The sequence below is a fragment of the Corvus cornix genome, chromosome 6, assembly GCF_000738735.6.
Source record: "Corvus cornix cornix isolate S_Up_H32 chromosome 6, ASM73873v5, whole genome shotgun sequence".
Classification (NCBI taxonomy): Eukaryota; Metazoa; Chordata; class Aves; order Passeriformes; family Corvidae; genus Corvus; species Corvus cornix.
Genome location: NC_046336.1, coordinates 22,047,077 through 22,059,253, shown reverse-complemented (window position 1 = coordinate 22,059,253; position 12,177 = coordinate 22,047,077). Strand labels below are relative to the sequence as shown.

The following is a 12,177-nucleotide window of genomic DNA, read 5'->3' as shown; positions in this document are numbered from 1 at the left end:
AAACTATTATATTTATTTTTCCAGGAAATATACAAAGAGCATTCAGCTTCATACTTCTACACTCCACAGACAGGAATTTGCTTCAGATATCAAATAACTCTACAGTAAGAACAACAGAAACTGCCAGCAATGCAATACATGATAAGCCTTTTTGAAAAAGTTTTACAGAGTTATTTCCCCACTCTTCTGCTTTTTAGTCTTTGAACAACACTGATATAAAACAAGACTTCAGTAGACAGAAGAAAGAAGACTATTTCTTCATTTTCATTGTTTCCGTTCAAAATCATCTGCTCGTGAAACAATAAAATGTACATAATTCAGTATTCTTCCTTTTGCTTCCATCTCAAATACCCTCAAAATGAGTATGAGCTTCCATGTACATATCCAGAGACATCACCACTGAGAGATGAGAGCAAACTTACTTTTCCCAAGACTCCACCTGTTTGGCTGCAAGGCACATCAGTAACAGAAGATTTCTTAGATTTTTCTATATCAGTCACAGAACATCACACAGGATTAAAAACTGGATGTAGAGGTTTCCATGGCTTAAGTGTCCAAATCAAATACAGTACAGGTTGGTCACAGTTAGTCATTACTGGTGTCCTATTCAATACCCCACCAAAATGTTCAGTTTCCCACAAAGGCCAGCATCAGATAGGCTATGGAGGCCTGAGAAATTCTTGCAGACTCTTCAACACACTGTATGCAATTCAGGAAAAAGGTATGTTTTTACAAAATATTTAAGACTTCAGTTAACGATCAATAGCAGTTGCACCTCTCTTCTGCTTTAGTTTCAGAGCACATTACCATTTAGTCTCTGTGATCATTTTACAATGATACTGTAATCTTAATAACCCATAGAGTAACATCTTTATTAAGGAATGTCACCAAAAAGGTCATGTATGAACTCTCAATACTGCATATTCTCTCCCATTGAAGGGAATTATATCTGGAGAATATTTCCAGTCAGCTGAGCATTACATTTTACTCTATGCTGTTAGAAGATTGTATGGTGGGCACATAGCCAAATTAAAGGGCTCAAGGTATGCTCAAGGGAAAAAGGCAGCATGTCCCTCAGTGCCAGAGTGCACCACAGAGACCACAGGAACTTTCCTGCAGCAGCTGTAAAACTAGCCAATTGCCTTCATACTGCACACACTTACATGAATTCTACACAGAGACAGTGGCCAGATTAAAGAAGCAATTAGATGGGCATCATCCTGGTTTAACGGCAAACCATTTTCAAAAATAAGTCACACTTCCTTCTCTTTGGAGGAAAAAAAAAAAATTCTAATTTTAGCCACAAGTTCATCACTAATGTCATAAGCTTTTAGCCAGATTTTTTTCAGTAGCCATACAAGGCGGTGGGTAAAGGCCAGCAGGATGTGTTATATTTCCCAACTTCTCTCTAACCAAAACGAAACGTACATAGTGTTTTAATTTCAGGAGGAACAACACTTAGCAGATTTCAGTCCTTCTCCGCGGCCGCCCCCAGCCCGACAGAGCAAGCGCAGCCCCGTGCTTCATCCCGCTGGGAGCGCGCTGCGGCGGGAGCCGCGCTGCCGCCAGGGCACAGCCTCGGGGCCGCGCCTGCTGCACGTGAGCGGCACAGGGCAGCGGCGGAGCGGCAGCGCAGCCCTGCCCCGGCACCGGCGCTCCGTTATCCGCCAGCCACAGGAGCGCACCCCAATGCCGCGGGACTCCGGGCACATCCCCAGGGCGCTGGCGGGGACGGCTCCTCAGCCCTTTCCCTTCAGCAGCCTCGCGACAGCGCGGCGGCGACGGAGCCGATCCCTGCGCGGCGTCCCGTGGCGCGGTGCGGCTGAAAACTAAACCCGGCCCCCTGCGCGCCCGCCGCCCCCACCGAGCGGCAGCGGCACCGGCAGAGCGGCGGGAGCCGGCGCGCAGTCGGGGCAGCCGCTCCCAGCGCCGGGGGCGGGGACGCGCCGGCCGGGGCGAGCTGCCCGCCGCAGGTGGGGCCGCCGCCGGCCTTGCGGGCCGCGGACACGTACCTGTGCTCCGCTCACCACGACCCCTGCCATGCTGCGGGGCGGCCGCGCCGGAGGTTCCGCGGGCTCGGGGCCGGGCCGGGCTGCTGCCTGGCAGAGTCAGCTGACGCGGGCGGAAGCGCGGCCGGGCCGGGGGCGGCGGCAGCGCGGAGTTCCCGCCGCCTCCTGCGGCGGGGCCCAGGGCGCAGCCACGGCCCCGGGTGGCACCGTGCGCCCAGCGCGGGGCGCGGGCGGGCGAGAGCGCGGGGCTGGCGCGGCCCGAGGTGTGCGTGTCCAGGGCACGGTCATCCCTGTCCGGCGGCTGCTCCAGGCCCCGCGGCGACATCCTACCTGGAACGCGAGTCCAAAGCAGCACACAGCGACTGCCGCGCCTCACAGAATGAGTTAGGTCGGAAAAGACCTCTTAGACCATCCAGTCCAACCTAGGACCGAACACCGCCACACCAACTAGACCGTGGCATGAAGTGCCACGTTCCGTGTTTCCTTTACACCTCTCGGGACGGTGACTCCACCACCTCCCTGGGCAGCCCATGGCTATGTTTAATCCCTTTCCATGCAGAAATTCCTCCTCATGTCCAATCCTAAATCTCCCCTGGCACAGCTTGAGGCTACATCCTGTCGCCAGCTACCTTAGAGAAGAGACCAACCTCCATCTTTCCAAACCGTCCTTTAAAAAACTCCAAGCCGCCTCTTCTCCGGCCTAAACAATCCCAGCTCCCTCAGCTGCTCCTGGTAAGACTTGTGCTCGTTCCGCAGCTTCTCTGCCCTTCCTAGCACCGGGCCAGCACCCCGTGGTGGAACACGCCATGGGACGAAGGGATGGAAATAGCCAATCTGTCACACTGGAGGAATCAGGGCTTGGATTTCATTTCCCATAAGAAGCTAGATGACTTGGAGCATTACCTGGACTGGCTTTCAACCTACTAAGCAGCTCATTAATTTGTGGCATAAAGCATAACTTTTCTTTGAAAAGATATATATCACTGGTAAAGCAACACCTACAGAAAAGAAATGAAAACATACTATCTCCAAGAGAGGTCCACATCCTCATAGCAGTATTTTCTTTTTTTTTTTTTTTTTTTTTTTTTATTTGGAACACAGGGTAATTTGTGTGGAAACCAAAAATACCTTTGGAATTATCAGAAAAGCCTGTCAAACTAGTCTTTCAAGATTCACAAGAATTTATTAATTAAAAATTTACAATAATTTATTAATTAAAACAATGGCATGATGTTTGCTTATCACTGTTTAGGCAGACTAGAAGAGCTGCAGGTATTCTGTAAGAATTTTATACAAGACTTTTAAAGGTTTCCCAAGTTTGGATCCTAAATCCTATTAGTCATCTACCTACCTCTTCAGCTGCCTAAACACCTTTAAAAATCTGGCTCGTTTTTCCCCTTTATTGCTAATATAGCATACCTCACTCTTGCTGAAAGCAGAGGCACATGCTGTGAGGGGAAATAAGTTTCAGAAGGATATGTATTCCACACTGCAAACCACTTTCTGGAGTTTATTCAGCAACACAGCAGAAACCAATACTGTACTTGCTGCTCTGCCTCAGTATCAACAGAATAAATTCTTGGTACAGCTGTGGCACTACACCTTCTCTACAGCCATCTCTCCTTCTTCGCTGACTGCTGGACAGGAAACACAGAGCAAATAACTGAGGAAAAAACCATTTTTCCTCCCTGTAGTTTGTATTGTGTTAGAAATGTCAGTGGGCCAGCATGCATAAAAATCAAAATACAGCCAATGAATAAATCACTCCAGTGCTTTGCGTGATCTACTTTTCCTTGTAAGACAGAAGAATCAAACCCTTCAGCCACAGCAAATAAGCTGATCCTACGCTGATGAATAAAAGTTCTGTTTCTCTAAGTAAGAGTTTTCCATCCAGGCATACTTGCTGGTTCAGGTCATCACTCAGCATGCTTCAAACAATCAGGGCCTTTATTTATCTATTAGATTATATAGTAAATAACATATGCCAAGAAAAACAAGTACTATGAGAACTGTAAATTTAAACAAAGCAATACATTCTCCTCTTTCTGTATCTACTTCTTTTTATCTCTCTTTTAGCTACAAGCATGTGGTTCCCACCAGAATGAACACACAGCTCAAGGCTCAAGTGGCCCACTGCTACAGTTAGCTGTATTTGTCTTAATGGGGTAAATTCAGTTCAATACTGCACTCATGTAAAATTGGAATAACTATATTGAAAACAATTTAGCACATCATTATCTATATTATTAGGATTAATTTTAGTAGAGTGTTAGCTGTCACTTTAGAGATATCTACAAAGAAAAGAAATCCCTGCCTGGATAGTTTACAAAATAGCCCACATAAATAATAGCAAATTTGGGGTTTTTTTCCAGCTTCTTATATTGCCTGTTGCATTAACCTGCCATTGATCCTCCTACTTACTAGGCAAGACCTTGTCGAGAGGGAAAAGTTGCAGGTGCAGCTCCCTAAACCAGGTGACTTAAATTGATTTTATCATCTCCTCAATCAGTCGAGCTGAATTTTGTAAATTAAAAAAAAACAACTTAAGGAGGTGGCAAACTTTTAAGTGCATCAGGCTTATAGTCATTCTTTTGCAACAAGTTCAACATTTTCTTGTACAGACATGGCCTAGATTGTTATCTGCCATGGATAAATAATAGATCCCAGTCCTGTGCTGTGTAACAAAAAGGGAGTGCTACCGACCGCAGTGACAAAATGGGACTATTATACTGTAGAGGAAGGGAAAAACAAAACTCCCTGGATCAGAGGAGAGGAGAAGAGAGATGGCTGTCTTATTGTGATGCTTCTCTAGACTTTGAAAACTTATATCTCAACAACCTTAATTCTGCTGCCAGTTTCCTACAGGAAGATTGGTGAACTTCTCAAACTTTGTATTTTTAGAGTCTGCTTTATTCCCTAATTTCTTAAGTGCCCATCACTTGCACATAATTTTCAAAAGCAGTGAAAACTCACAGCTGTCTGCCACTGAAGGACTATTTGTAACATCTAATCTGAAATTGTAAGGAAGTTATAACATAGTCTCAGATTTCAAGCTTATGAGTCAATGTGCTCATTAGTTTGTGCCCCAGGTTGTTATGAAGCTATATAAATACTGGAGGGCTTCTCCAGCATTTGAGCCTGCTGATCATCAGTGTCACTTTATAGCACAGATTTGAGATGAACATGAGGCAGCCTCTAGGTTCAGGCTGTTTTTCACCTTACCATATGTATTTGTACTTCTGAGCATCCTAAAACATTACCTTCTTGAGTCCTGGCCCCACGTAATCTGCATCATCTGAAGATTTTATTTAGCTTTGATAGAGCTGCCTATATGAGTAAAGCTTCAAAGGACTAAGGTTTTCACTTATAGAGTATATTTTTCAGTGGTTCCTCAGAAGCTGAAAGTTTTGTGAGGATTCTTTGTAGAGGTTAAAATAGTTTACATGACAGTTTGCCATAGCTGACCTTTGAAATGTCTTTTCTACAGTGTATTTATATGAAAAAATATAAAAATCACTTGTTTATTTAAATAATCAGTTTCATTGCCATTAGATGCAGAAGGTGGCACTTCTGTATGGGCCATTCAATATGATTTCCTAAGATTTTTAACAGAATATTGCCAACACTGCTTGATATGTGAGCTACATACAGACAAAACCAACATGAACTTTAAAAAAAAATGGGGTTTTTGAGTTACACTAATATGCTTAGTACATCTCTGATACATATACATATATATACATATATATGCTGACCCATTCTTTGAGTAAAGAGCATTATACATTCAAAATAATACCTGGAAACCAGTTCCAAACAACTGGGAAGCAATGTGTTGGAACCCTGGTAGGTACCCATCAAATCTGCCACTTATAAAAGTTCTTCATATAATAACAGAGCTTTATGACATTTTAGGAGTCAGTTGCTTAAAATGTGTACTCAGTTACAATTAGGAAATCTCATTGACCAAGCAATTAAAATAATTAGCTAATACAAACCAGTAAATATGGCATAGCACCAAGCACCAAATGAGTTATGTCATTTCATATAAAGCCTTTGTATACAAGCATTTCCCTATCTTAAATGAACACTGAACATTTATAAGAGGAAATAATAGCAATCCTGACTGTTTCATTAACTGAAAGTTATAAAAATATTTGAGTTAATCAAAATGGTCTGTTTTCCAGCTTGCAGCACACTATGCATGTATGCCTCCATGTACACAAATACAATTATCCTATATTTCAGAGTAAGTCAAATAAACTACTGTCTACTTAAAAAAACCCCACATATATATAATTTCTCCTGACAAAACAGTGTGTTTGAACAAACTGAGTTTTCTGAAGCAAATGATTTGAGACAAAAAAATCTTAGCCAAGTAACAGAATTCTTCCAACCTGACCTTCAGAAAATTTGGCTCACAGTTTACCCATAAAACTCATTTTCTTGATGCTAACAATGAAAATATTGTTTCAAAATATTTCTTAACAAGTATCTACAGCAATATGATGTGAATACAAACTGAATCCATTTAACTGAATAAGATTGACTGTAGTAGAGATATTTTTCTCTGTATTACCAGAGGAACATTTTATTCATATGTAGCTTCCCTTACACCTGTTTTTAATCACAAACAGTTAAATAGGGCGTTTAATGTCCAAACTAATAACTTCAGATATCTCCCAGGAAACAGCATCACTAGCACTCCCTGCTGTGAAACATGCAGGAAAAAAAAACATGACAGAAAGATGATAAAATACAAGAAAGTATGTAGTTTAGTCCTACAGAAAGAAATACAGTAATGATGATGTCATTTGCCATTCCTAAGCTGAACTGCTGGAAATTAGGTTTCTTCTTTCCTATCTCCAAACTATTTCTCATACTGCCACTTATAAAGATATTTAACAGCCAGTGATAAACAGGTTAAAGGGATCTGAAAAACAAGTTACGCATATGTATTCAATACACTGGTACACCTTTTCTTGAACAGTATTAGTATGATAGTGTGATAAAGTGCTATAAAACTTGAAGATAAGAACATCTGAGTGACATTAAGGTGTTGGGGTTTTTTCCAGAAGTGTATGCCCATGCTGGAGTGTTTGAAACTCTGCAGGATAGATTTGTCCAGAAACGCAGTCAATGAAAATTGGTTATCTCTACTATTCTACTATAGTACTCTATACTACTATAGGCTCGTGTAATAACTCTGGGTCTGCTTTGAGTTTCCTACTGTTAACTAATAGCCTTGATTTATATTTTCCATTCTTGTGGAGACTCATATGAGAAAGATAGGGGGGATTAATATTTTTACATTAATCTAGAGGTTTTGAGTTTCACCCTTTCCCGCAACACAAAAGCAGAGTGTCCAATCTGATATATTTCCTACTTCTCGCATTTTGGCTCTTTCATTCCTCCAGTGTCCCCAGAAAAAACAGAATTATGTCTAAAACCATCTCTGGGATATATTTGATTATTATTTTCATATTATATGGCAGAAGTGTGGTATGAGCACAGTGAGGCTACATGATCATTGTGAATTAATGCAGCACATAAGCTCACTCACTGTTTTATTGCAAAGGCACCCTGAAGTTCAGCATCTTCTGATGTCTTTGAAAAGCTTCATTTTGTAACGTTGTTAGCATCCTTTTAAGGTAAGTTTATGTATATACTTCAAAATGCATTATTCTGTAAGCTGAGTTTTCAAAAAACAGAACTACATAAAAGCTTTGATGACAGGAAAAAAAAACCTTTCATAAAATTTGTACTCTGTAATCTCATCTCACTTCCAATAAAGTTAATGACAGTTTTGTTGACCATGGTACGACCCAAATACAATTAAAAATCCCTTATGTTACATTATATTAGCACACTATAGCTATTAGGCTAGAAATATATTTAGTAAGTTACATGCTCAACAACTAAGACATCACAATTAATTGTGCAATTTATTTCTGCCTTCTCATAAGATATGTTGTGGTACAGTGTTGTATTTTGGTGGGGTTTGGTGTTTGTTTGGTTGTGTTTTATAATACACAGAATTCTGTTTCGTTTCGATTATAGATTGGACAGAGATAAGTAAACTACCTCAAGCACATAAAATATCACTAAGTTCCTCGATGCACTGTATTACCAGAACTTCTAGCATTTGTAATGCACTTATTCTCACTCTATGCCAAGGGGGAAAAAAAAATCCTCTTCTTATTATCCTACAAAAAAGGGAACTGGGGCACAGAATGGATGTTTTATTTGTATAAAAACTTACCTTGTAGTCATCTAGGAAACTGAAGCTACACCTCCCAAGACCTAGGTCTGATACCCTAACTGTACACAATACCCTGTCTTGCCTTTGTCTTTGGTGTAGGTATTATATAACAAAAATTATTATTTCCAGTAAAAAGATGGGCAAGAAACATAAATCCTTTACTCCAAGTAGACAATACCTGCAGCAAAAGTTATTCCAACCTAAAGGTGATTATGATTCTCTGTTTGTCCCATCTAGAGTATAGCACACAGAAGAAGGATGCTGACATGGGGCATCCACAAGCTTTGTTATTGCAAGATTATTGGAAGATTTGGACGTATTGCCAAAAGTAAACGTATAGCACAAACCAAAGATGAGAAATTGTATTTTTCAGTCCCTTATAATTAATGCACTCTAAATGTTTGGGTTTTCTTTCATAAAGCCATCAAAAGGATGCCGGGATTTTCCTTCTGCCAAGTTTCAAAGTCCTGTTGCTAATCATGGAGGCACAGAACACTTAATAATAAGATCATAAGTTTTTTTTAATTTGAAAGAATTCAGTAAGCTTGGTATGGAAGCTTTTGCTACCACTTCTCCTATAATTATATGGTGCACAAATACACAGGAATTACTTTTTCCTAAGCCTAAGACAACTGACTCACAACAGATCTGAAGTGCTATACTTCCCTACAATCCATTATGTATAGGTGAATTTCAGGTTGGCTGGCTGCACAATTGTGGGAAAGTAAATGGCAATACTGAACCAACTGTACATCTCTGGGCATTGATGCTTGCTCATAAGAATGCAGCAATCAGAACTCGGGGGGGAAAAAGGGTACTAAAGCTAGGAGAAAGTCTAATTTGAGGCCATACAACATTGCAGTTGTATTCTAAATAACAGATTTGAGGTTCACTGAGGTATTTTCTTGTTACATATCTCTGTCACAATGTCTGAGGCAGCAGCTGTCTGTCACACTGTGCTGGTTTCAAAGACGAAACAAAACTATTGCAGGAAGTGCTTGAATACAAAGGTCTAAAACAAAGGAAATGGGTGCAGAGGCCAGAACAGCTTTCGTTGAGCTGCTCTCTCTTGTTCAGCTGTCTTGGCAGCTCACTGTAAAACTAAATTACCAGACTAGCCAGAGGTGTTTTGGGTTCTTGACGGGGGAGTTATGGGGTGCCTTTTTTGGGGGGAGTGAAGGGGGTGGGGGGTGCAGGGGGGAGGATTTTTGTTTGTTTGTTTTGTTGGGTTTTGTTTAGTTTTGATTTTATTTTCTCAAAAAGAACTATATTCACCTGATTAATCCAAGAAGACACATTCTGCATCTTATTTTGCAAACAATACTGCATAATAAGAGAGACCCATCTATAAACAGGCACATACTATTGAAAATAAACATTGGATGGGGCCCTGTCCCCCTAAGAGCCATGCCCCTAAAGATGTGTCTTTACCCCAACAGCAAATGGTATGATCACGAAGGAGTTCAAGCCAAGGTGTGGGAATACCTGACATTAGGAGACAGGTTCCTTCTGTGCTTCTCACAGCTTCATTCTTTAATCTTACATCTTTGAGCAGGTTATACCATCAAAGGGGAGAACCACAGCCTTCCACAGAGATAACAGATACATGATACCACTGCTGAGAGGAGTAGTAAGCAGGAATAGAGTCCAATCAGTAGTCAACCTCCTACACTTCCATACGGAATAACTTCTGTATTTTAAGTAGCAAATGCTTTTGTTCCCTATTGTTCAGTTCCAAAACAGTTGCTGGTTTTTGTTATACCTTTCAAGTACCAAAGATTCCCACAGAAATGTATGGAAGTTGCTAACAATTTGGATGGTTAAGAAAGAACAGAGCCCAAACAAAAGCCACCATCCTCTGCAGATTGTTAAACAGCAATTTTTCCCATTACTCACTCACTACTTTCATCCACCCATCCTTCTGGGTGAGGAGGAATAAATATAGCACAGCTAGCATTAATTCTGCATCTGGAGACATCACTATGAAAAGAACATGCACACACATGATGCAAGAGGGAAGAGCTGAAAGTTACAGAGGTCTCTCCAAGCAATATACTGTCCATTAAAATTGAAAGATATACATAAACATGAAAACTACTAGAAACAGGTTTTACACTTCTTGAAAATGTGAGAGAGTTCATGGGAAAGCAAGGTGGTTTAGTTTAATTTCACTCCTCTTGAATGGTGACTTCAGCATTTTATTCTTTTCTTCTACTCTCCTTGCATAAAAAAATATACTGAGAAATCCTTCAAATCCAGTAACATGTATAATCCCCTTTCCTAGGTAAGATGAAGCAGAAAGAGTGACTAACTGTAGATTCTATAGTACCTGCTGATCCTATAAGACATTTTTGTCCTAGGTTCTCAAGGTTCTCCTGCATCTATCACAATTCAGTCACACAAAGTTCAGTCCTTCAAAAGCTAAAACGTCATGATTAAGCAAGTGCAAGAACAAAGGAGCCCAGGGCAGGGTAAGGTATTTTCTCCAGAAACTGCTCTTTAACGAGAAAATGGCATTACTGTGAACAGGAAATGCAGGGGAAAAATTCCAACTTGTGAGTCAAGCAGTCCCGTGATATTAGGATTAAATTCATTACAACTTTGCCAAGAGTATTCCACTCCTTCTTTACAAAAACCTGTGTTTCTAGACCCTTCTCACTATCCAAGTGGGAAAGTGAAAAGAAAGAAAGTAGCTGAGCCAATGTAATGAATCATTCATTGAGAACAGAGTGGTCCTCCATAAGTTGTATGTTATGTTTTAGTCTCCAAACCACCTGTACAAATAACAAAAAAAAAACAAACCTTTCGATAAGCCTTCATTTGGTAAGAAACACAAAAGAAATAGCAGACTAAAACCAAAGAGATTTCCTGTTTATACTGCAGAGATTATTAGAGACAGACCAATGCTAAATTTAAGGAAATTCTTGTCTTAATTTTGGAATCCAACTTTGACTCCATACGTATAAAAGTATCCAAAAACATGCTGATATTTGGCCATCATGCTGGGGACCTTTTCCACAATTACAAGAGAATGGTTCAGAGCTTCAAATTACTAAATGCTCCTCTCAAGTAAAGATGAAAGTGGACTGATAACAATATAGTAGAAGACTGACAACAATATAATATAAAGCTCTTCATGCTTGTGTTTCTTGCTGGAATCCCACTCAGATGAGTAAAGCTACTGTCAGCTGATGGTGTTGGAAAACACATATGACTAATTAGGAACAAACTATTTTGGTTCAAGCAGAGAAATGTCCACATTACAAAATCCAAACGGAAACAGATACCAGTGGACATATTTGCAAAGGCAATGATTGAATGAACATCAAAAATAAAATCACTTCAAACTCTCCCAGGGCTTGTCTCTAGATTGAAATGGAGATAGCATGAGTTACACCATGATGGTGTAAGATCTTCCGTTTCAAAGTCGACAGTGCAGCATATTTTAATACCATTAACTTGCCATAACCAAAAAACACCACAGGGTTCTGGATTGGGATTTATTTCTAGCAATGATTATACTGGTGAATCTGAGTGACAGAGTAGTTCACATGATTCCGTACATTCCTGTGCTACATTTGGGTCACATGTGGAATATTCTGTACCTTGTTAAGACAAGGCTGGGTGAATTCTGTAATAAAAAGTGAAGGCTAACAGACCTACTCACAGATGATGCTGTGGTTTTAAGATTTAGTCACAATGCTGTTACAAAAGACTTCATACCAAGCCATAGAAAAAAGGTTTGGGAAGTTTAAAATATTATTCATAAAACTTTTGCAAATTGTTTTCCTCTCTGAGGAGGGAAAAAAAAAAACCTACCACAATAACAACAACTCTGTTGATTTTAATTGGAGTAACTTGATTTATGTGACAGAACCCAGCGAAAAGGAAGCTGTCATAACAGATATC

The 12,177-nt window shown here is 40.4% G+C and overlaps 1 protein-coding gene across 6 annotated transcripts in view; it reads right to left on the bottom strand.

Annotated features, from left to right (window-relative positions):
• LRMDA (leucine rich melanocyte differentiation associated) overlaps nucleotides 1-12,177 on the bottom strand; it is a 659,079-nt gene that overhangs the window by 612,822 nt on the left and 34,080 nt on the right. For 3 of the 6 annotated variants that reach the window (XM_039554350.1, XM_039554351.1, XM_039554355.1), the window contains exon 1: nucleotides 2,013-2,129. The exons of the other annotated variants lie outside the window; for them this stretch is intronic. In XM_039554350.1, coding sequence (XP_039410284.1) covers nucleotides 2,013-2,042 — 30 coding nt within the window. In that variant the 5' untranslated portion in view covers nucleotides 2,043-2,129. Of the gene's footprint in view, nucleotides 1-2,012; nucleotides 2,130-12,177 lie in introns of those variants that run through there. 6 annotated transcript variants of the gene reach the window in all.